A 25302-nucleotide genomic window follows, 5' to 3' on the forward strand; every position below is an offset into this window, starting at 1 on the left:
CCCAAAAATAAAAAAAAAATTATTTGTCTCTTTGAAATATCATATCAACCATCCATTGCGATATATCATTGGATTTCCATACTTGTGGCAAATTGAATGTCGAGAATACATCAATTCACTCCGATACGACAAGGGCTATATAAACATGCATCGTTGACTTATTCAGAGGTTGGGCTGCCATCTAACAAACTAATACGACTTTACCAACAACAGTTTCCCCAATTCCATGAACAGCAATCACAAACTCCACTACGATACCATCCGCTTGCCACGCCTCCAACATTACGTGTCAACCCATGCACACGTTTCAACAAATTTCCGCATCTACGTAACCACAACGATGAAGACATATCACCAAAGGACAAACTCGAGCTTGAACGAAAGATGAACTTACTGAATTTGATTGAGAAACTCAAATTACAAATCCCCAATATATTAGAGCACAATCTATCTAAAGATTTAATATCTAGCAATATCTACCTCCGAATTTGTCCTTCTCAATTTGACGAAAACTATCTACCAAAGCTACATGGAACCATTGCTTACAACAGCGCATGCAAAGCCATCACGTTATTCATCACTTCAATTATCCTTAGTCCCCAAGTAAAGCTCCACATCTCAAGCATCAAAACTTCACAAAAACCCGACCCGCAAGCCATGTTCAGCTCAACAATGAAGGTTTACGTGCGATGGAGTACATGTATGCCCAATTGTGAGCATTTGGGTGTGCAATCAACGTCGAATGCTCATTTCGGATCGCATAAATGGTCATCCGAAGATACAAAGAAATTGATGGGTACGAACGTGACGTTGTCGGGGTTGATTGGTAAATTGACAGGTGCAGTGATGGGAGTATCAAAGGAAAAGCAAAAGGATTTGGAGAGGGTCATTTCGGGATTGTTCATATTTGAATTGAATGAGGAATGTACTCAGATCATGGTGCATACGGTTGAGAATATGAATATCATTGAGAGGTTCGAAGAAGAGCCGGAAAATGCATTGAGAGTTTGTTGAGAAGGGAAAGTGAGGAATTATCTTTGACCATTGTAAATAGATTGATAGTGCCTCCAGGTGTAAATAGAGTATACATTACGGTTTTTTACAGGGGATTCGTTTCATAAGTCATTAGCAAGTCTAGTATGAAAAGGATACTTCATCTAGGTGAATCAGCTCCAAAATGCATCTGCAATGCGGTTTGTATAGCCATCAACTTGTACAAGATGACCAATTGTAGCCAAATCACAACCAAAGCAAGGATGTATCCAGGATGCAACATCCTCGAAATCAAAGCTCCAGTACCAGGAGAAGGCGTAATCACCTCGCTCTTAACCTTTTGAGCCTTCTTTTCATCAACGGCAACCTTCTTCTTCTTCTTCTTTGGGGCAGTTTCACTAGGTCCATCTATACGATAGACATTTCTATCAACCTCGTCTTTCAACTCCGTCACCAATTCATTCAAAGTCGTTGTTGACCCGCTAATTGACAGTTTTTCAATCACAGATTTCATCCACGACCTGCCCTTCCACTCAACGTACAAACTAATCAACAAATTTGTTGTATTCAGTTCGCCCCAAGTGAAGACATATCGTGCCTTCACTGCAAATGCATTCCCCAGTGGAACATCTGGTGTTTGGGTGGTGATGGTGACAACAACATAGTCAGCAAGATTCATATGTTCAATAGTTTCGGTGACTTCGCATCGCGTAGATTTCGGACCAATGGAGTAACCCAACTGACGGCGGTACGTATATTCTCTTGCTAGCAACGTTGGATCTTCAATCGATGGTCTAAACTCGGTGAGGTCTGATATTTCCAGTCCGTCATGACGCTTTAGGAAATCAAGTTGGAAATCGGTGTTTGGTCCAAATAATATCGCAAAAACTACTCCCAAAGGTGCATCAATTGTTGTTTCAATCAAATCAACTTCTTGTGGAAACTTTGTGTACTTGGCTGTGGTTGGCGCGTGTGTATCAGGGCCTAGGTTTTGGTACTTGGAGTCTGGTTTGAGCTTGGTGATTTTTGTACGCTTGGAAATGATTCCAAGAGCAGGTAACAACTCACCATTCTGCTGCGGTGGCTCATTGTTCGGCGTTTCATCGTTATCGGAGTCGTCCTGGTTTTGGTCGGTGTCGTCGTCTTGGTCTTTTGATGTAGATTCGTCGTCACCGTCGAGTGACATTATGTAAGACTGCACCCTCGGTGAGGTCACATTGGCCAAAGATGACGAGTCAGCATGACTCGTTGCCTCTGGAGAATCAAACAGGACTGATTCTCGGTTCGTTCTCCCCGTTTTTCCCTTCCATACAGTAGTCATTAGATCATAAGTTTGGTCTCGAGACAAAAAACTTGCAAAAGTGTGCACCGTGCCATCTTCAGTCTCGACGCTGATCCCATTGGGAAACAACCCAGCAGTTGACCGTTTTTCAAACTTGACAATGTCATCGAATTTGAGGGTCAAGTTCGTAACCCATCCTAACAAATTTGAATTGAAACAAAGATAGCTTTCACTAACATATGCCCTACCTTGAAGCAAGATCTCCCGACTCAATGCACATGAGAAATCATCTAGTAATCGATCAGTCAAGTCGAGTGAATTGAACATTTGATGAAACTCGACATTTCTCTTGATGGTGGCGTATCTATATTTCGAATCCTTGTAAAACTCATCCACATATAAACGAGTGTCAAACTTGCTTGTAGGTGGCGGCGTAGACAACAGTGTTGAAGGATCAAAGGAATCAAACGTACTTTCACTAATAGTTCTCCTTGATTTGCGGTATGCGATTATCTTTGGTGATCCTAATTTACGGTCAAGATCATTTGATTCATTTGAAGTTGGTGATGTTGTCTGATTATTTGCGTCAATGCTTTGTAGGTTTTTGAGGAAACGAGGTTTGTCATTGTTCTCCAATTCGCTTGTGGATTTCTTGGTACTTGAGTCCTTTGATATGACAGAACTAGCATCCTCTTTTGTTGTCAATGGATTCAATGGCGTTTTGCTAAATGTAGATGTTAATGACAACGATGACCTGACGCCATTTGACCCCACTTCTGAGCTCTCTGCTTGCCTTAGTTTGTTGATTATGTCAATCTGTTGAGCAATCTGTCGCAGCTGTTGTTCGTCGGAGTCGCTTCTGGTTAATCCTGATGGTCTTTGGTTTGTTGCTTGTGATTGCTGCAAAGTCGAAGATTGCTCTAGTGGGAGTGAATCGGTCGAAGGAGGGAACGAGTAGTCCCATGCATCTTCTCCATCATCTATTGGATCAACCTCAGGCATAACAAATGATGAGTGATATATTAGAACGGTGTGAGATTTTTGGAAGTTGTTGCAAGTGAATCACTACAAATTTATGAAGTTCGGCTGTAAAGCAAAGAAAGAAAAATAAAAAAAAAATTAATGAGGCTGAAGATGAAACTATACGACTGCGAAAGAAAACGATATCAAACTCCGGCAAGCATCATGTACACCATCCTACTAAAAACAAAACCAAAAAAAACTTCATTTTAATAACGGAACACAGTGTTTATTCGACAAACCTATATGCAAAGTTCCTATATGATTGTGTTTGTTTGTTTGTTTTTGTTTTGTTATAAACCCATAATAAATAACTTCGATATGATACAGTACAAAAAAAAAACAAAAAAAAAAGAAAATAGTGATGTTCAGAATTGAATAAAATGCAAGTCATTCATTGACCATTAAAATATGTGTAATTGTTGCTTTGAAAGGGTGTAGAAAGAAAGCTTCAATTCGCTTATTGGTTTTCTGGACGCAATTTTCTAACTTCCTTACCAACTTTCCAGATTTCCATGTTTCTGATAGTTTGTAATTCTTCCTCCAATCTGTCTCTGTAGTCTGGTTGTGAGTTGAAATCAAGGGATCTCTTGGTTTCAGTACCGTTTCTAACAGATTCGTACAAGTCTTCAAAGACTGGTTTCAAAGCATCCTTGAATCTTGGGTACCAGTCCAAGGCACCTCTTCTGGCAGTGGTGGAACAAGCATCGTACATGTAGTCCATACCGTACTTACCAATCAATGGATACAAGGATTGAGTAGCTTCTTCAACGGTTTCATTAAAAGCTTCAGATGGAGTGTGGCCATTTTCTCTCAAGACTTCGTATTGGGCCAAGAACATACCGTGGATACCACCCATAAGACAACCTCTTTCACCGTACAAGTCTGAGTTGACTTCTCTTTCGAAAGTGGTTTGGTAAACGTAACCGGAACCAACAGCAATGGCCATGGCAATAGCCTTTTCTTCAGCCTTACCGGTAACATCATTCCAGACAGCGTATGATGAGTTGATACCTCTACCTTCCTTGAACAATGATCTGACAGTTCTACCTGAACCTTTTGGAGCAGCCAAGATAACATCAATGTTCTTTGGTGGTTCAACGTGGGTCAAGTCCTTGAAAACTGGTGAGAAACCGTGTGAAAAGTACAAGGTCTTACCTTCAGTCAACAAAGGCTTGATAGTGTTCCAAGTTTCAGATTGAGCAGCATCTGACAACAAGTTCATAACAATGGTACCTTTTTCAACAGCTTCGTTAACATCAAACAAGTTTTCACCTGGAACCCAACCGTCTTCAACGGCAGCTTTCCAAGAAGCACCATTCTTACGAACACCGAGAATAACATTCAAACCGTTATCTCTCAAGTTCAAACCTTGACCGTAACCTTGAGAACCGTAACCAATCAAAGCCAAAGTATCATTCTTAAAGTAGTCCAACAACTTCTCCTTTGGCCAGTCGGCCCTTTCGTGGACAATTTCCTCAGTACCACCAAAGTTGATGGTCTTGACACCACGTACGGCCATCATTGGCATGGCGGCCTTGGCAATGGTGGAAGTTCTAGTAGCATTGGCCAACAAAGAAAAAGTTCTCTTTGACAAAGTAGCTTTTGAGGTGGCTAATTTAGCCATACGCAAAGAATTGGTTCTGAATGACATTTCTGGTTTTGCAATAGATGTTGATGTAGATTTATTGAAGATTGCCGAATAATCCAACCAAGATGAAAGAAGAAGGATTACAAGGGGGGGTTTTTATAATGTTGAGAAAATTTTTCACTCGATCTGTCTCTCCTCTCTCCTCTACACCCGCCTATTGTGTGAAAAAAAAAAAAAAAAATTAAAAATTTAAAAAATTTTATGAATCATTGGAGTGTACTGCATACAATTCTCACTTTACAGGCCCTGTACCGGAGACCGTTATCGTATTTTAGTGGAGTGCACCGAATTGAAAATTGGATCACCGGAATAGGTGATGACTCAAAAGAAGGGACTCACCACCAAAGCGAATGGTCTATGGCCACCTTTGTTGGACCACGATTCTTTGCCGGTTCATCACAAAAGTTTATATTGTGCAATGCCTGTGAAGGAGAGTGTGTAACATATCATGTCATGTTCCCCTAACCGGCAGTCGAATTTTCTCTCCGGAGTGTCTATTGCAACCAATTCTGAACCTTATCGCGCAACTATTCCTCAATTTGCATCAAATGGGGCCGAAAATTGTGGGGACGACATTTTAATGGCGTATGCAACAACATCCCTGAGTGTCAAGGCTTTAAATGCGTCTGCATACCTATGTTTACTCCAATTCAATGAAGCAATCGTGTTCATCTCCTACTCCACTTGTTAAAGATACTTTGTTGGGAACAGGCGCATTACTCAACGGCTCAATCGTCAGGTGCAATAAAAATCTACAAAACAGAATCAATACAAAATTAATCAAAATATCAAGCTACTAAATCAATTGCACAACATCCAGCCACTCATTTGCTATTCTTCAACAAGCTTTCAATCTTGGGAGCAATGTCTGCTGGTTTGGCCAAGGAACTAAATCTTTCAACAACATTTCCATTCTGATCAATCAAAAACTTCTCAAAATTCCACTTGATTCTGGTCAATCCCAACAATCCTGACTTTTGACTCTTCAAATACTGATAAACAGGAGAGGCATTACTTCCATTAACTTCAATCTTGGCCAAAACAGGGAAAGTAACACCGTAATTCAATTTACAAAAAGATCCAATCTCTTCAGCTGAGCCTGGTTCTTGGTTACCAAATTGGTTACATGGGAATCCCAAGATTTGAACTGGTTTACCTTCAAATTGCTTGTTCAATTTCTCAAGTCCTTCGTATTGAGGGGTGAATCCACACTTTGAAGCAACATTGACGATAAGAACAACCTTACCCTTTAATTCTGAAAATGGGTATGGGTTTCCCTTGCTGTCGAGTGGAGTTAAGTCGTAGAATTTGGACATGATGTGTTTGATACCTGAACGAAAACTCACTGTGTACTCTTATGTAAAAATGAGAGGGGATAAAGAGATTAAAGAAATTGCAAGAGTGTGCTGTTTGCTTATTTTTATATTGCACAGTTGCTACCATTTCCTCCCGTGGTAATTAGTCAGCTGACTCCAAAAAAAAAAGAAGGGATTGGGAGTAAACCACGTTTCATAGTCTCACTTCTACAACTGTTGAAACGTTTCTAGACTGTCTTGTTATCTGTCATTGGCTGTGGATAATCCCCTCCATTGAGGCTGAGTGTTCATTTAAAAAGATGACCTCTACCCCCGCCCTTTTCCCTCGTGATAACCCCCCTAACTAAATTTTTTAACTCCGTCATCTGCAAAGCTTAATTTATCTCCATTTGTGGAACTATCAATATAACCTCGGCTTCAATAAAACCACTTCTTCTATATACACAAGTACATCACAGTCTTTATACAAACTCAACAACGTAGTATTGTTGTTTTCCAACTCTCAACAACATCAACTTACCATCAACCAAGTGGTTATCTTTGTCAAATAACACAACATCCTCGGGATCTTCCACTTGGTTTCTATCTAAACCCAAATACACACCTCCTGATCTAATCAATCTCCGCACTTCGCTCTTGGACTTGCCCGTTATATTGGCAATCAAGGTGCTCAATTTTATGTCATCGCATTTGCCCAAGGGATATTTTACCAATATGCCAGAGCGTTTGAAATTGTCAATCAACTTGTCGGCATTAACGTGATCATTGAAAGGTTGGTCTGGGGTTGGAAACAAGAACCCGGTAATATAGGCCATCTCATCACCTACACCCACTCCATGTATCAAATCCACCACTTCTCTGGCCAAAACCCGTTGGGCAATACGCAAACCTGGATCACTTTGGTGTTTTGGGATCAACTCGCCCTCGATAACATTCAATGGAAGTAACGTAAACACCTTAAGTAATTTGTTGACCAAGTCATCTGGCACGTTTATGAAGAATTGGTACAATTGGTATGGTGTGGTTAAATGCGGGTCAATGAAAACGGCGTTCCCTGCAGATTTACCAAATTTTTCACCTGATGAAGTTGTCAATAATGGTACAGTTACACCATACGCTTCCTTTGTTTTTTCGTCTTGCTTTTTCAATCTCGAGATAAGATCAATTCCTGCTGTGATGTTTCCCCATTGATCATTTCCACCAACTTGAATATTAACTCCCTCGGCTTTGTACAAATGATAAAAGTCATATGCTTGTAGAATTTGGTAAGTAAACTCATTGAATCCAATACCACCGCCCTCTAGTCTGGACAGAATTGAATCTCTAGCCAACATTGCACTAACTCTAATGTGACGCCCATAGGTTGCCAAAAAGTCCAACATCTTTACGTCTCTCCACCATGCTTCATTATTGACACTGTTACTTTTGCCGACGCTTGCACTCATGGGGAACTGTCTAGACTTGGCATATTCAATTCCGTTGGATAGAAAAGTAGTGATTTGATTTTGAATTTTGCCCACATTGTTCTCGACCTCGCTTACTTTTAACGCTGTTCTTTCAGATGACCTTCCACTAGGATCACCAACTTGGCCAGTTGCTCCTCCGACTAATCCGTAAACATCACTTCCACTCATTTTAAAGTGGAGTAAAACCATCAAAGGCAACAAGTTGCCCAAATGCAAACTTTGGGCTGTTGGGTCAGCACCACAGTAGAGCCTAAACTTTGTACCATTGTCCCTCGTGGTTATATCATACAATTTATCATCGGTCAAAGATTCAATCAAGTGTCTTGATTGTAAGTAGCTGATCAAAGATGTGTCTTGACTGGTTTCCGGGGTTAAGTCTTTGGCTTCAGTCAATTCGTACACGCTGGGTATTACTGTCACTGTATCCCTAGGTAAAGTTGCTGATGAGTTGAGTCTAATTTGTCGACGCAATTGCTGTCTTAGTAATACTTTCAACATCTCTTGAATGATTGATTAATCTCTATATCAAAATAATTCAAGAATTTTTTTTAAAAAAAAAAAAAAAATCAATTCTTTTTTTCGCATCTCTTTTTGCCAGAGCTTGAGTTGTGAGCCAAGATGAACTCCATTCAAGCAAATGGTGTCAAGGAGGACGTTTCGAAAAAGAGGAAAAGAAAGAGAAGTAAGGGCTCCAAGGTGAGATCTGATGAGAATGTTTCTGCAACACTTGTGGCAGATGAGCCAGCACACACGCAAAACAAAAAGATAAAATTTAGTGATCTCGATGAGGTTGCGACATCCGCAAGTCCAGTGCCCACACCCCCACTTGAGAATGCAGATTCCCCAACTAAGGTGAAACTAACTACATTGAAAAATGAGTCTACGTCCGAAAACCCTCTTGCACGCAAACCTAAAGTGGTAAAATACGTTGATGATGAACATGACTCAGATTCCGATGATGCGAACGACTTTAGCTTTCAACAATCGTCTCAGCAACTAACGCAACGATCCGAGGAGCTCCTAAAAGTACGACAAAACTTACCAATCTACCATCACAAGGACAAGATCATCCAATTTGTATCTGAAAACCAAGTGACCATCATCATTGGTGAGACAGGTTCAGGTAAATCCACGCAAATACCACAATTCTTGATGCCTGAGAATAAGAAGACTATTGCTGTAACACAGCCAAGAAGAGTTGCAGCAGCGTCATTGGCAGCCAGAGTCAGCGAAGAGTACGGATGTAAGCTAGGCTCGGAAGTGGGATATCAAGTTCGATTCACCAACAAGAGCAGTCACAGAACCAAATTGAAATACCTCACTGATGGTATGCTTTTGAGGGAGATAATGTTGGATCGGGAGTTGAAGAAATACAGTGCAATCATTCTAGATGAGGCACATGAGAGGACGATATTGACTGATTTGATCATGGGGTTCTTGAAGTCGCTAATTACTTCGGGAACTCGTAAGGATCTTAAAGTGATTATAATGTCAGCAACATTGAATGCAGAGTTGTTTAGTCGTTTCTTTAACAGTGCGCCTATTTTGTACGTTGAAGGTAAGATGTATCCAGTGAGTCAAATGTATGTTGGAGACGAGAGTAATGAAGATATTGTTGATTGTGTCATTCGTTCAGTGATAAAGGTCAACATGACTGAGCCTGAAGGTGATATTTTGTGCTTTTTGGCAGGGCAGGAAGAAATTGACAATTGTGTGAAAACTTTGGATCAATTGGCACCCCAGCTCCCTCGTGAAGCACCACTAATTGTCCCCTTGCCATTATATGCAGCTTTGAGTCCCCATCAACAACTGAGAATTTTTGAAAAATTGTCAAAGGGGCGCAGAAAAGTTATCTTGGCTACGAATATCGCCGAAACTTCCATCACTGTCCCCGGTGTCAAGTATGTGATTGACTCTGGATTAAGAAAAGTTAAAATATGGAAACATGATTTGGGATTGTCTACTTTGCTCACAACTCCCATTTCACAAGCTTCGGCTAGGCAACGAGCAGGAAGAGCAGGAAGAGAGAGTGCGGGAAAAGTGTTTCGATTGTACCAGGAGAGCGAGTACTTGAAGCTACCCAAGCAACAAGAGTCCGAGATTAAAAGAAACGATATAATCTTGCCTATATTGACGTTGAAGAAGTTGGGTATAGATGATTTGTTGAATTGGACGTGGCTTGAAGATCCCGGACAGGAACTGATATTAAGTGCCTTGAACACATTATACACATTGGGTGCGTTGAATGATGCGGGAAAGATTACTGGCTTGGGTTATAAAATGAGCATTTTGCCATTACCTCCTCAGTTGTCGGTGGTTTTGATAACTGCTACAGAAATGGGCTGTTTGGCTCCGGTGATTGACATTGTTTCCTGTTTATCAGTTGACAATTTGATTTTGAACGTTTCGGGAGAATTAAGAGACGAAATCAACTTTAAGCGAAGGTCATATTGTCCAAAAGGAAACACTCACGGTGACTTGATTGCATTATATGAGTTTTATCAAACTTTCCAATCTTTGGGCAAAGAGTGGTGTCAGGAAATGATGTTTAGTTACAAGGGGTTCAAGAATGTGCTCAAGATAAAGAATCAATTGAAGGAGTACATGATGGCCACAGTTAAACAAGACGATAGTGCACTGAATGTTGAAAAGGATAAACAAATGTCCAAACTTCGTTCTCAGTTTGAGGACCAAGATGAAGTATTGGACATTCCAGCCATCATCAAGTCCTTTTTGAAAGGGTTCATTACAAACACAGCTGTTGGTATGCCAGATAGGTCATTCAGGACCTTCAACTCTGGGCAACTAATCAGCATACATCCATCATCGGTATTGTTTGGGAAATCAAATCTAGATGCGATAATGTATATTGAGTATGTCTTTACTACAAAGGGATACGCAAGAAATTGTTCAGCCATTGAATTATCGTGGCTACAAGAGGTAGCCCCGCATGTCATTGGCGGCAACAAAGTGAGCATAAATTAAAGTTTCAATACATCCTTGACCGCATCGATGACCTTGCCAAAAATTTTACTATTTCCAGCAATAACGCCCTTGGAATTCAAGTATCTGCCTTTACTGAAATCCAATGCTGTGCCATGTATGTCACCAACTTTACCTCCCGCTTCATAGATCAACACATTACCAGCTGCGTGATCCCAAATCTTTTCTCTATATGTATCATCTATCGGTAAACGCAAATAAATATCAGCTTGACCACTGGCTAATAAACAGTATTTGACTTGTGAATCCAAATTGATTGTTTGGGCAGAAACTGTGCTCTGATCAAACCCAATCTTGTCCTTGATCTGAGCTTGGGTTGAGTGGGAGGAATGGCCCTTTTCAACACCTTCCACCACCTTCAAATCCTTTGGTGATTGGCGAGTAGACATATGTATACGTTCCTGTTGATCCAAAGGTTTGAACCCTGGCAAGAATAAATCGGAGTAGAATGAACCGTGGCCGGTGACAGCCAGGTATAAACCACCGACTGTACCGTGGTGCTTTTCATTCGATTCAACATACTGGCATAAGTTTGGACATCCAATAACCCCAAGCACAACTTTACCTTGATCTATTAAAGCCAAGCACACAGCAAACTGGTCACCTCTGAGGAACCCTTTTGTACCATCAATAGGGTCTAGTGCCCAAAACCGTCCCTTTGATCCACCTTCCGAATTACCAAAATCGATACTCTTGAAAACAGATTCCTCATTGGATAAAGTCCCAATAACATCGTCGTACTCGCTGGTCTCTTGTTGTACCTTGGTAATCAAACTCAACACCTCTGACGAGAGTTTTGAATTGTCCTGTAAATCTTGTGAATCTTCTTCGCCTACGATTTCATCTTGGGGGAAATTCAACTTTATAGCGTTATTAATGATAGCTTGACTGGCAAAATCTCCGATTGTCACTGGCGACTTGTCTTCTTTGGTGATTGTTCCTGATTTAGCGCGGGAAATGGAATCGCTCAATTGTTTGGTTAGAATCGATGCTCGTTTCACGGCAAGAGTAGCAACTTGAAGTTCTTTGTGGTATGAGGGAGTTGTTGATGACATTGTTAACAAGCGTGTGAAATTGAGTTTCTTTAACGATATGAAGGCTATCACTATGGCTGTAAAGTAGATGAGAACCTTGCTTCTGCGCATAAGAATGAACTGGAAAAGTTGGCTGAAGGGATGAAAAAAAAAAAAAAGGAAAAAAATGAAAAGTTGGTGGGGCTGATGACACAAAACTTGAGGATTAAAAAGTTACATCATAGAACATCATCATCATCATCATCATCAACATCATCAACAGCACCAACAGCACCAACAGCATTGTCTTACTGTTCTTTTTTATTCATGCTGACCCCCAGCTTCAGGTTTTAAAAGCAATCTTAATCATTTTCCACAATGTACAAGGCTCTACTAGCTTTGCTCATATTGTGCACTGTTTGTTGGGTCATCCAACTACTACCTGTTATTTCAGTCCCACTCACATCTCACAAAGGAAACATTTATCTTTCACACTTTGAAAATATTAAATTTGGCGTATTTGGTATATGCGACACGCAAACTGGGAGGTGCAGTAGTCCCAAGATTGGATATCCTTCCTCAAATAGTTCATTTTCTGATTTAGATAATGACGTCGGCACAGAGTATAGTGGAGTTGTCCTACCGTCGTATGTGAGATATACTATTTCGAAATTATTGGTGGTCCATGTCGTGGCATTCTGCTTTTCCAGTTTGCTTTTGATTGTGATTGCTTTGTTGTATGCGTTGAAAACATGGGACAGGATAAAAGACCGTAGTGAGCGTCGCAGCCAGACGAATGTGTTGGGCCACTTGAGGAATGAAAGACGAGAGGGAAATGAGGACCACATTAAGTCTGATGACGAAGATGGGGCCAATATGGACACCATCGAGACAAATATAAAAGAACGAGATTTGAGCCCTTATTTGAATGCAATGTTGTTTCTCACGATTTTTTCTGTTTTAACAACGTTGTTGGCATTTTTGGCTGATATTCTACTATTCGTTCCTAGGTTGAGCTATTTGGGTTGGATACAGCTACTACCGATTGTGTCAATGGCATTGATCACCTCGATGTTGTGCTTTATCAAGCGGTCCATATCTAGCAGGAAATTTTTCGAGACTTATGACCACCCATATGCTAATGAGGAGATGAAGATATTGCGAAACAGAGCTATGGATCAAACTTGGGATGACAGTTCTAGTGATGATGGTTTTGTTGTGTACACAGATGGATTCTATACCAGAAATGAAGGTGAAGGCGATGATGCGAGAGATCGTGCCCATTCTGCGGGTTCAATTAGGAGTGGTATACTACACAATGATGACAGGCGTAGTGAAGATTATTCGGTAAATTCTAGTGGGGAGTCCATTGAGTTAGACAACCCACGATTGCGGTAAGTCTATATACACTATTTACAATCTATCAAGAACAGAAATGATGTTAGAATCGTCGCTGTAATCTCTGCCAACTCTTTTTTTGAGCTCTTCATTCAACTTCACATTATTTTTTGTCAAGAAGCGCAAGAACTGAGTAGTTGTCAATTCCGATGTAGTCAATGAACGTAATTTGGAGTATAATTCATTTTGCTTCTCTTGTAGCATGTTCGGTGTTTTCTTCAATAGTGTCACAAGTTTAATCAACTCATTAACGTTGGTGATGGTTTCCATAATCAAGTTGAATGTAGTATCATTGAATTTGCAATGATGGATCACCGACTTCAAAAATGACAACTCTTGCAAACTCGTCACAGGGCCTTTGGATTTGTAGCTATCGAAGAATCTATCAAGAGTTTTTTCCGATGGACAAATACAATCCTCTATAAGATCCTTGATTATATTTTTGGCAAGTTCTGGATTGGTTTCGATGAGTGAGTGGGCTATTACATCCTTGGTGTCATGATCCAAAGCTCGCAATATTCTTGGGTGCAGGTTGGCCATAGTAGTTACCAATTGATCCATAGAAGATCCATTCACAGGAAATTTGCTGCATGACATTGTCACCAGAGTTAGCAAGTCCTTCAACCCCTGAAAAGTGAAAAATTCAATTTTTGTTGAGATGAATACCATGAACTCTTCTAGAGCCTCAGAACTCTCGATGGAATTCAATACCACATTGGACGCACATTCAACCGTGAACAAACTGTCTACATCCGTCAGCTGCACTGTGCCCTTCTTAATTGAAGTGGAGTTTTTAACAGCCCTGGACTTGTGGAAAAATTCCTCTAATGAATTGCCCTTGTAAAGATTCAAGTACTTGAAGTCAACAATGGGTAAAGTAAATGTTACTGGTTGTATCTCTTTCAAGTCTTTAATTTGCTTGTTATAAACCTCTTTCCAACTGAGTAGTATACTTGAGTAAGGGAAGACGATTGGTGGCTCCTTCAGGTCCTTGACGTTTCGGACGTTATAATGCTCATCTCCATAGAGACGCTTGTTTTTTGAAAGGATGGAGATCAACACATCATTTGTATTCAACTTGGTCACCAAATCAGCGACTTCCTCAGGATTCACAATTTCATGATGTATTTTATCGATGTTGGAAAAGTCGGGCTTGTCTGGGATAGCATCGTGATTCTCCCTTGGGCTTAGCCTCTCTGACTCAAAAATGTGTTTATTCTCATTTGGAGTAAACAGTATCGTTGAATACCTCTTAGGTAACTGTCGTATTAGCCTCTTTGTTAGCATTTGGAGATGGTCTGCTGTTTTGGTTGAAAAATTTTGGTCTTTCAAAATTTCGCAGAATGTGTTGAACAAATCGTAAAGAGGATGACTACTGACTCGACAACAACAACAACAACAACAACAACAACCTCTCCCCCCCCCCACCCATTTCATGGTAGCTCTGGTTATAGCACAAGTTTAGGAGTAACAATGACCATGTGACCTCGTTAAAGGTCTCTTCATCCGTCGTTTCAGTGCCTTGAGTATAATCCAACCATCTAGATGCTGTTTTGGTCCCGTTCACATACAACTTCAACAGGCAGCCAAGATGGCAATGCTTCTACACTCAGAGCACGTTCGAGAGTTCTTTATTGCGACTGGTATATAACTCCATCAAACAGTAGCAGATCCGAAAGCACCAATGTCTGTTTGGTGCGAAAGGTGGGTCTTTGTTTCAAGATTGTTTCAGGTGTCAAACACCACATGTCATAAAACCAGATTGCTGTCCGAACAACAAGGCGAGATGTATACTTATTCAAGGCTAATGAGGCTTACTACTACCGTTTTGTTGTTTGGATATGGCATAGCAAAAGAGCTCTCTTTGGGAGAGCTGTGTGACTACTTGAACGGGCTCCCCGCCCTTGAGGTTTGGAAAGATGATTGCAGTAGGCAGGCTCTACTGTCTTTGCTACCACAATGCTTAGATGGGCTTGAAACAGTAACCCCATCTCAGCAAAAAGTAGTGGCTTTGGAATTGTCAATATGCGAGTTGGAGAATGCCAAAATTGAATACCCATTGGATTGTGATAAACAAATACGGCACAGAAACATCGACAAGTGTATTCAGTCGTTAGAAAAATCACCCCAGTTTTGGACAAGCTATAGTGGTAATTACAGAAATGTGAAAGAGGTATGTCACCAGGCTAGCTTACCGTTGAAAAAGGAGCAAATCGTTGAAGTTTATGCAAACGTCACTAATCTTTTCCAGCATGTGCTAAATGACTTGGTGGCGTCTCAGGCTAGCAATGAGGAAATTCAAACTCAAATAAAGGAAAGGTTTGATCTCATGATGGGCATTATTGATCAGTTGATGAAGGATCGAAAACCGTCGGCAGATGCAGTGAACCAGACGTTCAATGTCTTCTATGAAAATCTAGAGTCATCATTAAGCAATGCGCTTGTAATTATAGGTAATTCATACCAAGGGGTCAGCACCAACATGAACGAGATGGAGCACCACCTCGACTACTTCACCAAAGAATTATATCACATTAGCGAGCTAATTCGAGAAAATCAAGTGCGATTAGATGCTCTGCTGAAGGAGTTGCAAAACCGAAATGATATCATTTTGAATCAGCAAAATAAATCTCTAGAGAATGGGAAAGTGATAAACGACCATATGTTGGCATTGCAGAATTTTACCAAACAACATTTTGAATCTTTAGACAATCAGTTCCAGCACACCGTCTTTCAAATGCATTCAATTGGTGCAATGATAAACCAAAACATTGAAAGCTTACATGTGCAAAGACAATATGTCGATGAACAATCTGTGATCATTTTGGGAGATATTTCGGAAGCATTTGTGCTCTATTTAAACTCATCGGGCCAAAATATACTAACGTCATTCGAAACTTCGTTGAGCGGCTCTTTGGAGAGCTTGGAAGAGAGAATTGAACAAGTGGTTCTGTCCATTGAAGCATTCGATTCAAGAGTTTGGACTTTTATACACTTTGCCAATAACGCAACAGAATATATTGCCAACCTCATTCCAAACGTCGCACACAAAATCCTGGCTTTTGCATCCACAAGCTATGATTGCATTGCAAGTGCATTCTTCCACACTCGCAGGGTTCTTTTGTGCATGGCAGTAGTTGTTCTTCTGGTGATAGCCATTCCCTTTGTACGTTTTGTTGTGAAAATAGTCAGGATCTCTTTTGTCATGATTGCACCATTAGCTTTGGGAGTAGTTGCGGCTATTCTCACCCTACAACTTGTCATGGCGTTTGGTAAGTTCAGGATATCCAATTGAATATCTACGAAAATGTACTGGTCTAATTAATGAATTGTAAAATTCGTACTATGTGAGTCTTTGTGATATACGCAAGCCGCACCATAAAATGTTCGATCTCTTTCATTTCTATTCGTGACCATCTGTTGTGCATTCCACGCAACTAACATGCATGCATCACCATGTCCTTATATGGCATTGTGCTGCTAGTCTTATACGTTCTACTCACACCAGCGTTTCCATTCCCGCTCGACAATAAAGTCTATTTTGATATGCGTGGAGATACAGTTTATCCCATTGACCCTGAAATTTATTCCAACTTGTATACCTACGCCCACTTGATCGATATATCCTATTGCATTTCAGAGGTACATGGTATAGGTCCCCCGTTCAAATGTGACTTGAACTGTGAGAAACGTTTTCCCAATATGACATTGGTCTATCAATGGTATTTCCCTGACTCTGTGACTGGTTATGTCGCTAGTACATACGACAACATTTTCAATTACGATACCTCCCTGCCAAAAAAGACGGTGGTTGTATCCCTCAGAGGCACACGGTCAATATTTGACACCTATGCAGATATGAAGGTGGACATGACAAGATACGCCAACCCCGGAATGCACTTGCTGTCGTGTGGAAGTGGTTGCAAAGTCCATGATGGTTTCTACAAATACTTTAAAACCACATTGAACAATATCAATGATTACGTTATCAATGAAGTTGGCGATGAAGATTACGAACTAGTCATAGTGGGCCATTCCTTGGGTGGGAGCATTGCGTTGCTATTGGGGTTGCATTATCTCGATATTGGGTATGAGAAATTGACTTTAGTCACAATGGGGCAACCATTAACTGGCAATCATGACTTTGTAAATTGGGCAGATGGAGTATTGGGCAGTCAGAGTGAACTCAAGCATAACGAATTCAAGAGAAAATTTCTACGAGTGATACATAAAAATGACGTTATTACAACAATACCCAGAAGTCGAAATCCTTTCATCCAGTATCATCAGTTTGGTAACCAAATTTACCTAAATTGTTCAACAATGAATAAAAGACCGCCGTTGGAGCAAGTTGTGGATTGTGTTGATGGCGCAAATCAGGATTGTATTGTACATGATTTCCCAAATTTTGCATTGGACAGACACGACTATTTACAAGCACATATCACATACTTTCGAAAGATGGGACTTTGCGGGATCATAAAGTAACTACCGACTAAATCCAAACCTTGGCTGATCCTCTTCGTCATCGTCATCGTCATCGCCATCATCATCGCCAGCGTCGTCGTCTCGGTCAACACGATTAACAGGTACATGGTTTCGACGTCCTCTAATTCCGTCTCCACTACTTGTATTTGTCTGGCTTGTAAAGAATGGTTGTGTCGTTGATTCGTCATCAGACTCGTCATCAGCGACAAACAAGTTCGGCTCGTACCCTCGTACGTCACTCATGACACCATTAAAGTCCTCATCCATGGTCGACTGCCTGTTGTGCTTTGTTTTAGGTAGAAGCAAGTTTGTAGTCTCCTCGATAACCATGTCAATGTGTGGACGTGTCACTTGTCTTTTTACTGGTACGCTTTTGACAAACTTTTTGAAATTCTTGCCCTCGGTATTTACATTATCAGCTCCATTGAGATACTTGCTTCGACTTCTCCTTATTGGAATATCAACAACTTCAACGATGGCTAGGTTTGACAAGTTTTGCGTGACTCCCTCTGGCTCTTCCAGGATGCCCATTTCCCTCTCCCATAACTCCTTTGTTTTCTCTTTAGTTTGCATGACAGCATCAGCAAATGATACCTTGGGTACAAATTTGGGAATTTTAGGAGCCTTGTGTGCCGTAAAAGATTCATTTCGCCTCTTTTTGGGGTTCTCCGGGACTTCAATTTTAGGCTGTGGTGAAGCAAGGTTTTCCTCTGGTGCAGGTGGTGGTGAGTTGTGTGCTTTTTCTACCTTTGTTGGTTTCGGTGGTGCCGTCTTTGGGGTTAGCTTACCAATACTTGGTTTGGTATCTTGTTTCTCTTTAAGGGTGCCTTCATGGCTCTCAACTACAGGTACTGACGTGGCGCTTGGTGAAAAGAAATGAAGCTTGTCGACTTTTTCATACCTACGTCGTTTTCTGGAACCGGACTGGGTTTCAGCAGAAGATGGCCTCTTCTGTGAAGACTCTGGCTCCTTTACCCTATTCGTTGGTATGGAGTCTACCATTTTGGACATGACTTTGTTCCAAAGATCTGCTTCATGTACAGCCTGGAATCCAAATACGTTAAATGAATTGATCAAGATGAACTCATTGGTACCCACATGTGCATTGATATCCTCTTCGCTCTTTTCCACTACCGTCGTATCCAACCACTCAATAGGCTCAAATGATATCAACTTTGTATCAAGAAGCTTTCTCTTTGGCTCGGGCAAGTAGGCACTATTTTCATTGGGTAGGTATAGCGAGTAATCACATTTGAGCAACCACTTGTCTACTTCATTTGGTTTTCTGATGATAGTCTTGGCCCAATAATCATTAACTATGGGTATCCCTTTAACAACAGCATTTTTGAAGTCCGCCAGGTTCGGTATGGCTTGAGTTGTGTAGAAATGCGTGGCATCCAGCAACGTATCAACAAAGGCGAAATCGATCCCAGACTGCTTCAATTCTTGCACAACTTCGTCCTTTGTATCCACAAATAGTTTCACATCTACCCATTCAACGTTAATTGGAGTATCCTTGACTTCTGAATCGGAATCAGGTTCAACCGTGATGGTGATGCTTGAGCTGTTGGTGTAATCAATTTCCCTTGGACTTTCTCCTTTATTTAGTCGTAGTATTGCTCCACTCACATTTGTCTTTGCTCTGGATTGAACGCATAAGCTCAATTGAGTTTTTCGTGAAGATGGGCCGGTGACAAGTTGCAATAACTCTCTTGCAGATTTACGGGAACTAAACACGAAATCTACTTGATCGTTACGGCCCACTTTGTAATTCCTTTCAGGAAACAAGATGCGATAATCTAAGTACAACTGTTAGTAGACGTATAAGGACACTGTTTTGACTTACTACTCACCTCCGTGTGTGTCTCCCTGGTGGTGCACAATCCACATTGCATTGCAAGAAAACAGTGTCCTACTTTGGCTCGCGTGTGTTGTGGGTGTGTGTTGTGTGCATTTTTTTTTTTTTCAGCTAATCGAAAGCCACCAAATTACAACTAATCTTCCGTATATTTTTTTATCTACTTTCTAAGTTTCTTTACCTTTCCCTTTGCTGCAGCCCTCTTTTTCTCCCCTAACTTTTTACCGATAACCTTGGCAACTGTCTCAGCATCACCCAATTCCAACAATCCCTTTTCGAAAGCTGAAAGCTCATCTCCGTTTGTAGTTTCCTCCTTGGTTTCCACAAAGATATCATCCTCGTCATACAATTTATCTGTATAATACAATGGCAATGCAGGGGAAGTTGCCGTCTTCAACATGATGGATTTAATAGTGGAAATGTTGAAACTAGACGCAACAGCATTTATATTCTTGTTCAAATCCTCAAGTGTGAATTCGTCATTGATGGAGCCAATTTTGATCGACACGGTGGTTCCCTGGGGTGGCAAATAGCTTGTACTGGACAAAGCCTTTTGCAACTGATTTGATAAAGTAGTCAACGACAACTCCTTCTTGTTTCCTGAAGTGCTAACTCTCACAGGAAGTGGATATTTGCTTGTTTGGTAAAAGATTTTACCCAATGAGGTTGGCATGGTGTTTAACACGGCGTCATCGACGAAAAACAAATCAAAACTCGAATGCAATTCACGTCTCTTTTCATACGGCTTGTATTCTGTCTTTATTGATTGCAATGGTAGTATCTGTGAGACTGTAGGCAAGTTTGCTTCTTCAATTTTTTCAATTTCCTGATCGGACTTGACAAGCTGGTCCCGAATTATCAAACACGATTTTATTGAAGCGTCATTTATAGACTTGAACAACTTTATGCTCTTTGGTTTGAATTGAGGTTTTGAGCTCAAAAATTTTTTTGACTCCACGACTAAGGTCAATGTGGAGTCGTCTGAATCCTCATCATCAAACAATTGAGACTTTGAAGATGGATTTTGAGAGGCTTTTTTTTCTCTTTTGCTTTGTTCTCTTGCTATATAGCTTTTGAGTTCTGAAATTGCCTTGTCAGTTACCTTGTTGCTGATTATGAAGGACGCATCGTTCTGTTTCAAATCAACAATATCTTCTTCTTGAGGATCAGCTTTTGGTTTGGAGTCCTTCTTAGGCGATGGTTTGGTTGTTTTCTTTGGCTTGGTAACTTTGCTTTGTTCCTTTACCTTGTTCGCTACAGGTGAGGCTGGCCCTTTCGATCTGGTTCTGGCCATTATTACTGCTGTGGGTTATTAATTCAAAGATGAGATGGGCTGGAAAATTATAGATCTCATCTCACTGAAAAATAAAAAACAAAAAAAAAATGAAAAAACCTACTGCAAGAGGGGACCTGCATATAATCATCTGCTTGCAATTTACATATTAAGGACATTATTTCCACAAATGGTATGTGATGGTTAAGTGATTGTATTATCCACCTGGGTTTTCTTCATCTGCGCAAGCAGGTTTTTTTCCCGTATGTTTTACAGCATTGTCAGGTTATGTTTGGAGGTGGAGGAGTAGGTCTGTCCTACTTCAAGACCACTGAACTTAGACATATTTTTTTCTCCTGAAGCTAGGTATACGCTGTTATGGGTTTGGCTTGATGCTGTGGCTTGTGATATGGTTGATAACCTGGCTGATGCTGATGCTGATGCTGATGGTGTTGGTTTTGAAAAGGTGGTTTAGAGGAGAGAGGTTGTTTTGTTTTTAAAGGTGTCGCCCTTACTGGTGGTAAGCTGAAATGGTAAAACAGGTTCAGCATGTCTTCATGTGCCGGCCTGTAGTATTTTGCTGGCTACTCGCCTCACTGCCTAATGTGCAGTGTGGGAGAAGAATGGAGGCATTATTTTGTTTTATTGTTAAATGTGTTTTCTCCTATCATATTCCAGAAAAGTTGAATAAAGGTGAAAAAAGGGGCCAAAAAAAAAAGGACTTTCTTATCCTTGTTTTATTTCTTTTCTATACATATATAGGATATATATTAGATCATTTTAAATCTTACTATAAAATAGTATATAGGCATTGTTAATACCCGAACTCAACACCTCATCATCTTTGATTTGTTTCACAATCGTATCATCAATCTCCCACCAATGGTTACTTTCAAAATCAAACGTGTCACTGGTATAGTGTCCTGCATCGGCGCTTGAGCCGTGATGGTAAACGACAGATATCAATTGATACTGGTTGGACAAAGATGGAGGCTGTAGATGTTGTTGGTGCTGGTGCTGGTGCTGGTGCTGGTGCTGGTCTTGTGATAGTATTTCTCTGGGTATCGTCAATGTATGGTCATAGGATATGTTCTTGGCCAATTTCTCAATGGCATTTTCTTGGTCTTTCGAGTAACTAAATCTTTTAAGATGGATAATCAACACTTGGGGTAATCTCTCAACGAAAGTTTGCTTTTTAACTTCAACTTCCTTGTTATTGTGTCCCCTGTACAAGATAGTTTCCATTTCGTTCAAATGTAAAAATGCCTCTTCTATTGAATTTGAATTTGAAATGTCGAGTTGAACATGTTGGAAAGGATCCAACGTAATTGATTTTTGAAAAGATGACGAAGATGAAGAGGAGGACGAGCCCTTGGGAATGGTAATGACTGATTTAAACTCTCCTCCAAAGATCATATTTAACGGAGTTGGTTCAACTTCAATCTTGGTTATCGTTTTCTTCTTGGACCCAACTTCACTCCATTCACTTTCATCATCATAACCATCATCATCTCCCTCCTCTCTACCGTCATCCTTCTTTATCCTCTTGATGCAAGTCTTGACATTGTACTTGAACTTGGCCACATCGTCTTGCGCATATGATTGTATCAACAGGTCCACCTGTGGAGTATTCAATTTCTTCAAAGCGCCAATCATTTCTTCATTCAATGCGTCAAGATAGTACCCTAAAAACTCCTCTGCATCCTCCTGTTGTCCCCATTTCAAATGCTGGAAATTCTTATGTTTGGATAACGCAGCGTAAAATGGCTCAATTGAAACTGGTGGTGATTTGTTGTTGTTGTTGGTATTGTTATTCACATCGTTAGGTTTAAACTCATTGAAAAGCTTGATGGTGGCGTCGATCAATGGCTGTGATGATTCAACTAAATCTCCAATTGATTTGGACTCAATCAATTTGAGTAGTCTGTTAAAAGGTTTACAATATAGTAATGATTGCAAGATTGAATTCATAAAACAAATGTTCCCCGTATTGGTGAGTCCTTTGGGTTTTATATCAAAAACAGGGAAATTGTTGGACAAGGAGTAGTTGCTATCAAACATGACTTTGAGTAGCAATATTCCCAAAGGGTGTGCCGATTCCGACTCGATATCGAACACATCGGGTGTAGTCGTTTTAGACCTGTGAGTGGGAACGGTATGACTTATTTGGTTGTTGTTGTTTCCTGGTTTAGCTGTAGTGGCTTTTGTTGGTTTGGTGGTTTTCTTTGCTATTGGTGCACTGGATTGCAAAATTGCAGCCCAGTTCGTGCTTTGTGGTTGAGTTTGAGTCTGGGTTGGACTCTGCCTTGTTGGATGCACCAATTGAGCTGTTCCATGAGATTGTGGCTCGACTTTTCCAACTTCTTCTTCTTCTTTCTTTACCGACTTGCCATCAGTGATGTAAGACTCGTTCGTGTTTATATCCAAGACTGCGGTGTATGCGAGACAAAGTATCACCTTCTCATCTTTGTTAACCTTGTTTCCCAAATTGTTTAACCTGTCAATATCGTCCATTTTTCTGTTCTCCTTTACAAAAGGAAATACATTATCAAAGCTTGGTTTTGATTCGTTTATGTACAAGGGAAATTTAACATCCACAGTCTCCTGATCTTCGGTTTCTTTGTGCCCATTGAGTGTAGGAGCGTGTACCACGTGGTCCTTGTTTTCGAGTTCACTCTGCTCAAGTCCTGCGTCCTCCTCGTCACCAAGTTTCGTCTCCACCTTCAGTTTGGTGCTGTCAGAGCTGGTGCTGGCATCTTCATTTGACAAATGAATGTCTTGAACTTGTTGTTGCGTCGCCAGGAGAGCGGTTGAGTCTCTCGACGGCATTTTTGAAGTTTCATCTTGTGTTTCAACCTTTGTGCCCGGTAATGAGTCAGCAGTTTCTGACGAAGTTGGTGTTCCTGTGCCAAGCGGCAGCTGTATAGCAGGTGACGAGCGTGCTTGGTGCTGGTGTTGGTGCTGAGGATGTGACTGCTCTGGATGTTGGTGTTGGAAATGTTGTTGCAGTGGCTGTGGTTGTGGTTGTGGTTGGGAATACAGCTGGGGTTGCAGGTGTGTCTGTGGCAGAAGATGTGTATGAGAATTAACCGGTGGCACTGGTAGGGGTATTTGTGAATTTTGATGATGAGACTGTAGAGGAGTTGCTGGTTGTGGTGAGAAAGTTGGCGGTATCATATATGCTTGTTGAGGTGGTGGCGGAGGTGCTTGTTGTTGCTGATGCTGATATTGATGTTGCTGCTGTTGCTGCTGTTGCTGCTGTGGTGGTGGTGGTGGTATTGGTGGAGGTGGTTGCTGTTGTTGTTGATATACATCTTGAGGATAGGGTACATACATGTACATTGGATTTGTCATCATTGGGTAATTAAAGGAAGCGTAGTGCATGTACATCTGCTGCTGCTGCTGCTGTTGTTGTTGTTGCTGCTGCTGCTGCTGCTGCTGTGGGGTAAGCTGATGCTGCAACGGTGATGAAAAATACAGCTTATTCGATACATGGGGTTGTGGAGGATAAGGTTGTTGAGGGTAATGATAAGCGGCATAATTCCGAGGTGAAAAACTAGCTGCATCTCCACGAAACCGCAGGCGATTTCCGCTTCCTCCTCCATTTGACGTGGTATTTGATCTAGTAGACGATGACTTTGTAGTAGAGGACGAGGATGGAGCTGACATTCAAGGATGAAAGACGGACAAAAAGTGAAAAATGAAGTATAAAAAAGTTCAAGTGATCAATGCAAAAAAGAAAAAAAAAAAGGGATGAAGTTGGGGTGCAGGTAAGCAAGCAAGGTGTGAGTGGGTGATTAGGTTGAGTCTAAGTTTGTGGAAGTTGTTGATCTAATAGATTAATACATGAAAAACCCCCTTTTTCCTCAGAAATTTATGGACAATATTGGAGGATCTCTTTTAACAGTGGTCCAATAATTGAGAAAAAATGAAAAAAAAAAAAAATGATTGACGGGTATTAACAGGCAAATTAAATGTGTGCAACTGTGATTGGAGGTGGTATCAAGTGTATATGTATGCGTATGCGTATGTGTATGTATATGTATATGTATAGTGATAGTGGTAGTGGTAGTAGTAGTAGTAGTATTACAATGTGTGCTATCTCCAGTAGAAGAATAATAGCTTGGATGATTGAATCTGACTGTGTATGTAAAAGTTCTGAAAGTTCTGTGCTTCTCTCTCAAAAAAAAATTTTTCTCTCTCTCTCTCTGACTCTGACTCTGTCAATAGCTGTTGCTCTCTCAGTCTGCAAGCTCTCTCATTGGAAACCTCATTCCTTGATCAACACATAGTCAGGGATAGTTATGACTACATAAAGATGTCTACATTAGAGATTTGTACAAATAATGCTTTAACTTAGCACTCTTGTATGTTCACTAGGCTTCTCTTAGTGATTATATAGTATTCTGTTAATTTTCTTTCGTGTAGATCTGTCCCAGAAGCGGTTCACAAATAGCCGCCAACATCCATAACAACTATTAACAACCACAATTGCACCTGCCATATCTACGACTGTTTGAATTTACAATCTTGGGTTTTCT

General features: G+C 40.7%; 13 protein-coding genes across 13 annotated transcripts; 4 read left to right on the top strand and 9 right to left on the bottom strand. All coding sequences in view use genetic code 12, as the record gives it.

The window, feature by feature from the left end:
- Positions 1-96: 96 nt before the first annotated feature.
- Positions 97-1014, top strand: KGF57_001033 (uncharacterized protein; the record flags this gene model as incomplete). The annotated part of the gene is made up of 1 exon (XM_051750198.1): positions 97-1014. One exon carries the CDS (start codon positions 97-99, stop codon positions 1012-1014), a length of 918 nt encoding a protein of 305 aa, XP_051610548.1.
- Positions 1015-1153: 139 nt separating this feature from the next.
- KGF57_001034 (uncharacterized protein) lies at positions 1154-3277 on the bottom strand (the record flags this gene model as incomplete). Its single annotated transcript, XM_051750199.1, has 1 exon — positions 1154-3277. One exon carries the CDS (start codon positions 3275-3277, stop codon positions 1154-1156), a length of 2124 nt encoding a protein of 707 aa, XP_051610549.1.
- Positions 3278-3755: 478 nt separating this feature from the next.
- Positions 3756-4949, bottom strand: ILV5 (ketol-acid reductoisomerase; the record flags this gene model as incomplete). Its single annotated transcript, XM_051750200.1, has 1 exon — positions 3756-4949. The coding sequence occupies one exon, from the start codon at positions 4947-4949 to the stop codon at positions 3756-3758; it is 1194 nt and encodes a 397-aa protein (XP_051610550.1).
- An 821-nt stretch (positions 4950-5770) lies between these two features.
- Positions 5771-6262, bottom strand: KGF57_001036 (glutathione peroxidase; the record flags this gene model as incomplete). Its single annotated transcript, XM_051750201.1, has 1 exon — positions 5771-6262. One exon carries the CDS (start codon positions 6260-6262, stop codon positions 5771-5773), a length of 492 nt encoding a protein of 163 aa, XP_051610551.1.
- A 461-nt stretch (positions 6263-6723) lies between these two features.
- KGF57_001037 (tyrosine--tRNA ligase) lies at positions 6724-8226 on the bottom strand (the record flags this gene model as incomplete). Its single annotated transcript, XM_051750202.1, has 1 exon — positions 6724-8226. One exon carries the CDS (start codon positions 8224-8226, stop codon positions 6724-6726), a length of 1503 nt encoding a protein of 500 aa, XP_051610552.1.
- A 120-nt stretch (positions 8227-8346) lies between these two features.
- On the top strand, positions 8347-10672 carry KGF57_001038 (RNA helicase; the record flags this gene model as incomplete). The annotated part of the gene is made up of 2 exons (XM_051750203.1): positions 8347-10492; positions 10632-10672. The coding sequence occupies 2 exons, from the start codon at positions 8347-8349 to the stop codon at positions 10670-10672; spliced, it is 2187 nt and encodes a 728-aa protein (XP_051610553.1).
- A 37-nt stretch (positions 10673-10709) lies between these two features.
- On the bottom strand, positions 10710-11786 carry KGF57_001039 (MET22; the record flags this gene model as incomplete). Its single annotated transcript, XM_051750204.1, has 1 exon — positions 10710-11786. One exon carries the CDS (start codon positions 11784-11786, stop codon positions 10710-10712), a length of 1077 nt encoding a protein of 358 aa, XP_051610554.1.
- Positions 11787-12122: 336 nt separating this feature from the next.
- Positions 12123-13142, top strand: RIM9 (Rim9p; the record flags this gene model as incomplete). The annotated part of the gene is made up of 1 exon (XM_051750206.1): positions 12123-13142. The coding sequence occupies one exon, from the start codon at positions 12123-12125 to the stop codon at positions 13140-13142; it is 1020 nt and encodes a 339-aa protein (XP_051610555.1).
- A 15-nt stretch (positions 13143-13157) lies between these two features.
- Positions 13158-14429, bottom strand: KGF57_001041 (uncharacterized protein; the record flags this gene model as incomplete). Its single annotated transcript, XM_051750207.1, has 1 exon — positions 13158-14429. One exon carries the CDS (start codon positions 14427-14429, stop codon positions 13158-13160), a length of 1272 nt encoding a protein of 423 aa, XP_051610556.1.
- Positions 14430-14928: 499 nt separating this feature from the next.
- Positions 14929-17625, top strand: KGF57_001042 (uncharacterized protein; the record flags this gene model as incomplete). Its single annotated transcript, XM_051750208.1, has 3 exons — positions 14929-16414; positions 16627-17457; positions 17564-17625. The coding sequence occupies 3 exons, from the start codon at positions 14929-14931 to the stop codon at positions 17623-17625; spliced, it is 2379 nt and encodes a 792-aa protein (XP_051610557.1).
- A 5-nt stretch (positions 17626-17630) lies between these two features.
- On the bottom strand, positions 17631-19525 carry KGF57_001043 (uncharacterized protein; the record flags this gene model as incomplete). Its single annotated transcript, XM_051750209.1, has 2 exons — positions 17631-19359; positions 19512-19525. The coding sequence occupies 2 exons, from the start codon at positions 19523-19525 to the stop codon at positions 17631-17633; spliced, it is 1743 nt and encodes a 580-aa protein (XP_051610558.1).
- A 123-nt stretch (positions 19526-19648) lies between these two features.
- On the bottom strand, positions 19649-20782 carry CIC1 (Cic1p; the record flags this gene model as incomplete). The annotated part of the gene is made up of 1 exon (XM_051750210.1): positions 19649-20782. One exon carries the CDS (start codon positions 20780-20782, stop codon positions 19649-19651), a length of 1134 nt encoding a protein of 377 aa, XP_051610559.1.
- A 759-nt stretch (positions 20783-21541) lies between these two features.
- Positions 21542-24430, bottom strand: KGF57_001045 (mRNA-binding ubiquitin-specific protease; the record flags this gene model as incomplete). Its single annotated transcript, XM_051750211.1, has 1 exon — positions 21542-24430. One exon carries the CDS (start codon positions 24428-24430, stop codon positions 21542-21544), a length of 2889 nt encoding a protein of 962 aa, XP_051610560.1.
- Positions 24431-25302: the final 872 nt, after the last annotated feature.

The sequence above is a fragment of the Candida theae genome (assembly GCF_024610275.1).
Source record: "Candida theae strain CBS 12239 chromosome Unknown scaffold10, whole genome shotgun sequence".
In the NCBI taxonomy this organism is placed as follows: domain Eukaryota; kingdom Fungi; phylum Ascomycota; class Pichiomycetes; order Serinales; family Debaryomycetaceae; genus Lodderomyces; species Lodderomyces theae.